Source organism: Aaosphaeria arxii (assembly GCF_010015735.1).
Source record: "Aaosphaeria arxii CBS 175.79 unplaced genomic scaffold BU24scaffold_10, whole genome shotgun sequence".
NCBI lineage: Eukaryota > Fungi > Ascomycota > Dothideomycetes > Pleosporales > Aaosphaeria > Aaosphaeria arxii.
In genome coordinates, this window is record NW_022983483.1 from 5,003 (window position 1) to 10,301 (window position 5,299).

Consider the following 5,299-nt stretch of genomic DNA (forward strand, 5'->3'; position numbering starts at 1 on the left):
TCTTGAGTAATTTAATGCCACTTGCTGCTTACTCCTTGTACCGCGTGCCTCTCGTGTACTTGCCTTACGCGCGACAGATATATATATGCCTCTACTCAATCGACTCTGCCATACTAAGTAATTAAGTCGATTGTTCTACTAGTTGATAACTCCGAACCGAATGCCGAAGATATGATCAAACTATTAAGAACCAGTAATTGTAAACAAAGGAAAAACAAAGGAAATCCCCCTCTCACTACTCTACACTATGAGGGCAGAGAAGGCGTCAAGTACTTGGTGTTAGAACAAGGGACAATTCCTGTCACCTATACTAGCCAGAGGCCTGAGTGGCCTAGATTAGCTTAGTAGGATTACATAATGCTCCCTATAACACTAGCTGAGGAACAATAAGTTTCCTTAGCGATTCGTCTCTATCATTTGGGGATGATAGAATTGACTCTATCTCACTATTGCTAATTGCCAACTTCCAAGTGCCTTACCAACCTATCCTAACAGCTAGCCTGACGTGCCAACCCTCTGTATATTACAGCAGTAGTTTTAGCCAGCAAGAGCTAGTGCCTGCAAAAGGCTCGTAGTAGTAAGCTAGTAGTCAAGGTTCTCCCTGTCTAGCCTCTGCTGAGAACGTATATGCCTCATTCTATCATGGCTGCAAAGATGCTGCGGCGCTTGCACAATGGCTTGCCACATGTCTTTGAAACTCAGAACATGAATTATTGCCTGTCTCACGGTCCGAGTCATTGGCTGTGCAATATAGCGGTCTGTTGCGGTAGATTCTCGATCGGCTATGCCATCGTTAGATTGGTGATGACCTGCAGTGAAGCATTCAATGCCTTCGGAGTCCTCCAATGTCTCCACTTTGAACCCTCTGTACGGATAAGCGTAGAGGTGCAAGACAGACACAGCTGCCATTTCAAAGCACAACACTGTATTAGGAATACCCACTGCTAGGGAAGGATACGATATGGCATCTGTAGGGAACATGGATCCTCCGTTCTTCGTCAATTGACCGAAGACAAACTATTGGCTGTGAGCATACTAGGAAAGAGGACACTTTGGAGATATGCTTACACCCTGTACGTAGAAAAGGAACACTACTAATTTAATTGCGATGAACTTCAGTAACGGGCGGTGTGGTGCAAGCTCGAGCTTAGTCTGCTTGTAAAATTGGAGAAGGCAAAACATGGCTGTTACAAGAGAGATGATTTCGATGACGAAAACCTAGAGCAACATAACAGTAGTTAGCACACAGCCACCATACCGGCCATTATATGCTTTGTTGACAGAACTCACATACCCAGATTCTTGCATAGCCAGGATCATACGATTCTTTGCAGTACACACTTGAGGCCTCTGTAATAATCTTCGTGAGAGCACCGAGAAACTTTACTACGCAGAATTGTAGTACACAGAGCCAAATAATCTGCTCGCAGTTAGCTACGATATAGAAGACACACAAGAAAACCAAGTTGCCAATGGGTCATGCGGAGGGCGGGTAGAACGTTACGCTGAACCAGAGTGAGCCATCCCTAGTGTTTTCGACTTTCTTACGGAACACCACCTTGCGGATGAATCGGACAGGTTGTAGCCATGGTTGTGGCTCGAGTAAGCCGAAAGTGGTCCGGACTACGTTAAGATCTGGATTCAAATACCGACAGAGGAGCAAAAAAAAGCTGGCAATAACCAGGGACTCATAGAATTCGTAGACTGCGCCGAAGTATACACTTTGTTTATACCATGGAATACTTAGGGTACAGAATATCGAGTACATCGGTACCATGAACAAGATGCGAATGATACTGCCATGACTTGTCAGTACTTAGTTTGTATTCCTTATTTGATGCTGTGCTTACAGCTTCTGCACTTTCGGTTGCGTGTAGTTGATGAGATGTTGGTAGATCAGATATGCTGACAGCGTGCATGCAACTATTGAGCTGAGTGTCGATAGCAATATCAAAAGACCATGAGCTGTGAAGCTGCCAATCGAGGCAGTTTCGTGCACTATTTTTTGTTAGGCAATTTAGCAAGGAGAGGGAAAAAAGCGTACCTCCAACTGCGAGGGTGCTATTGCATCGTGCCATGTTGTACGTGTGATAAGGGATTTTCGTGATGTGTTCCGGACAATCAGGCTTGGTTTGAGTGCTATGAATGATATAATACATCGTCTGCTCTACTGGCATACCTACCTTGCAGCTCCAATCCCACCCAACATGCACAGCCCGTTTGCCCAGTCTTGCACGGTTCGACTTAGGAGGTGAATTGCGCACGCACAATTAATACGATCAATCAATTTATCGGTATATCCGACTCTCCGAGGGATATCAGCCTCTTTTCGGCCCTTTTAGTCCAGCAGCTGCGTCACACTGATATGTGGACAACGGGATTCAATGCCACGAGCGGCGGTGAGTAGGTGCTGCGCCCCTGTTGTACGTTTGAGCTCCACGTCTCCATGTTTGAAATAAAAGGACGAGGGACATCATCTGTAGCGCAAAAGGTAGTCGGAGGGTCGGGTATAACATCACAGCTCCCTAGTAGTTATATCTAATGACAAGTATATATGCGTCAATCTTCTTCGAATGTTGTGCGTCTGTAGCGAAGATCGCGACCCTCCTCGAACAGCGCAGCTTACTTCTCATTGAACATCCTTACGATTATCGTCACCCAGTTTCCAAAGCTCGCAAACAAGTTCCCTGCGTACCAAGGCCTCGAGAATGATATCCTTGATTGTTACGTCATTTCTTATCTTGTTTATTTCTAGTGTTCCGCTGAAGTTCTTCAAGGAGAAGTCTCAGTACCCCCTTGCGAATCCTCCAGGCTGGTTTCAGACCCGTCTTTCCAAGCAAATCGAGTTCTTACGAGCGGGATTGGAGATAGCTGAGAAAGCAAGGAAGAAGTACGGGGACAAGCCATACAGACTCATCGCCGAGCAGGGTGAGGTATTGGTTCTTCCACCTGCATATGCCCACAAAATCCGGAATGAAGAAAGTTTGAGTTTCAGCAAGGCTATACGACAGGTAAGTTGCACTATCCATATGGTTTCAGCTCAGCTCAGATCACCCAAGGACTTCAATGGCCACCTTGCAGGCTTCGAACCGTTCCGATTCCTGGACCATGACCAGCAGATTGTTCAGAGAGTAATACGAAAGCAACTTACCAAATATCTCAGTATGTTACGGATTGCATACGTAATCCCCGTTACTGACTGAATTTCCCAGATACGGTTACAGAACCTATTTCCTTGGAAGCTACATTTGCTGTCAGGTTGATTTTTGGTGATGATCATGGTAGGATGCCCTCACTCCTGTTCGAGAGCAGTCACCTAAAATGGCCCCAGATTGGAAAGCAACCTGCATCAAAGAGTCTATGCTTGACCTAATTGCCCGTATCTCGTCTCGCGTGTTTCTTGGTGAAGAACTGTGCCGAAATGAGGAATGGATTAACATAACAAAGGCATATACTGTCAATGCTTTCACAGCATCCCTTAAGATGAGCCTTATTCCGAAGTTTCTAGTACGAGTGTATAGCTGGTTTTCAGCCGATTGCAAGTCTGTTCGCAAGAACCTCGAAGATTCGCAAAGAATCATCGAGCCCGTCATTAAAAAGAGGCAAGCACTCAAGGCTCGAGCCCAAAAAGAAGGAACGCCAATCCCAACTTTCAACGATGCACTCGATTGGGCCGAGTTGGAGAGTGAGGGGGTGAATTATGATAGGGGAGTTTTGCAGTTGTTACTGTCGTTTGCCGCCATACATACTACGACAGATCTGCTCACTCAGACCCTCCTGCGGCTCGCTAACGAACCAGAGCAAATTGACCGATTGCGCGAGGAGATAGTTCGAGTCTTAGGCGCTGAAGGCCTAAAGAAGAGTGCACTCTTCAACATGAAGCTTCTTGACAGTGCACTGAAGGAGACGCAAAGGGTTAAGCCGAATGGCCTTCGTGAGTCCAGTGCCCAGCAGCGTCGCTTACTATTCCCACTTCTGACACACTTAATGTAGTTGTCATGCGCAGGATGGCCACACAACGAATTAATCTTCCAGACGGACTAGTCATCCGCAAAGGCGAAAGGGTCACAACAGATGCAAGCAACATGATCAATCCTGAGATTTACGAGAATCCGAAAAAGTACAACATCGACCGTTACGCACGTATGCGGGACAACCCTGAGACAGCAAATAAGGCACACCTCGTGTCCACAGGGACAGATAACCTGACATTTGGCCATGGAATCCACGCGTGTCCTGGTCGCTTCTTTGCAGCAAACGAAATCAAGGTTGCGCTGTGTCATCTTTTGCTAAAGTACGACTGGAGATTAGCAGATAGGACAAGTCTAGAGCCGATGCGCACTATAGGAGTTATGACCACTCTTGATCCGAGGAATCTCCTAGAATATCGACGCCGCAAGGAAGAGGTCAACTTAGAGTCTTTGTTCTGACATCTCTGCAAACAGACTCTTATGCTAACCTAAGTTGTACTTAGATATTACACTCTACTGTTCTACTTCTTTTATTAAATACTTCCTACTTACTTTATAATTCCTCTTAGAGTATCCTAGAGAACTAACTAGTATATCCTTGATCTTAATACAAGGCTTACAATACTAAAGCAGAAAATATAGACTAACACTATAAACTACTAGATCCTATAGATAAAGAAGATTAAAGCTTTAGATACTCTTGTTAGAGTTTGTGACGGTTGATCACTAGGATTAATCACTATTGGACGATGGAGTATCAATATCAGATGAGATGGCTTTCACCGCTGGATCAGATGGAGGATATGGCCCCTGCACTGCTGCCTAGTGAATAGCCCGTGCAGTAGCTGCCTATCCTACTATACAAGGACCTTTTCCTCCTGCCCTAGATAGCTCGGTAGCTTATTGTATTCAATTCAACTTTAGTACTCTAATTGCAACCAGCTAATTCTTCAATCCATCTAGTTCCCTAGGATACTGATCCGTGACAACTATAACCTTTATAATAACCCTTCTTACCTTTGTATAGTAAGTTATTACCTATTGTTACATCCTGTAGTAGGCAATATCTTTGATTTCACTTTTACGAGAGAACAATGTAGGAATGATGGCTGGTTCTATGTCTAAACATCCATGCAGCAGTCACAAATACCACCCCTTCCCTGACGAATACATTCGGGACATGAGAAATCTTGATCGAATGTCCTGTTCTTGAAACGGACTCTCTCCTGCTACGAAAAGTACCACAGCTGATCAGGTACATCGACTTCTTTCAGTGTATGCGGCTCGAGGGCACATTCGCCCTGATTAGGTATGGTTGTTTGATTGGG

General features: G+C 45.1%; 2 protein-coding genes across 2 annotated transcripts; one reads left to right on the forward strand and one right to left on the reverse strand.

Annotated features, from left to right (window-relative positions):
* Positions 1-858: 858 nt before the first annotated feature.
* BU24DRAFT_318402 (DUF300-domain-containing protein) lies at positions 859-1,981 on the reverse strand (the record flags this gene model as incomplete). Its single annotated transcript, XM_033522904.1, has 5 exons — positions 859-1,017; positions 1,069-1,218; positions 1,295-1,420; positions 1,505-1,796; positions 1,851-1,981. Coding segments are annotated over 5 exons (858 nt in total), but the record flags the coding sequence as incomplete, so codon positions are not given.
* Positions 1,982-2,207: 226 nt separating this feature from the next.
* BU24DRAFT_444014 (cytochrome P450) lies at positions 2,208-4,430 on the forward strand (the record flags this gene model as incomplete). Its single annotated transcript, XM_033530614.1, has 6 exons — positions 2,208-2,218; positions 2,663-3,011; positions 3,045-3,162; positions 3,213-3,281; positions 3,332-3,934; positions 3,994-4,430. 6 exons carry the CDS (start codon positions 2,208-2,210, stop codon positions 4,428-4,430), a joined length of 1,587 nt encoding a protein of 528 aa, XP_033379043.1.
* Between the last annotated feature and the right edge of the window lie 869 nt (positions 4,431-5,299).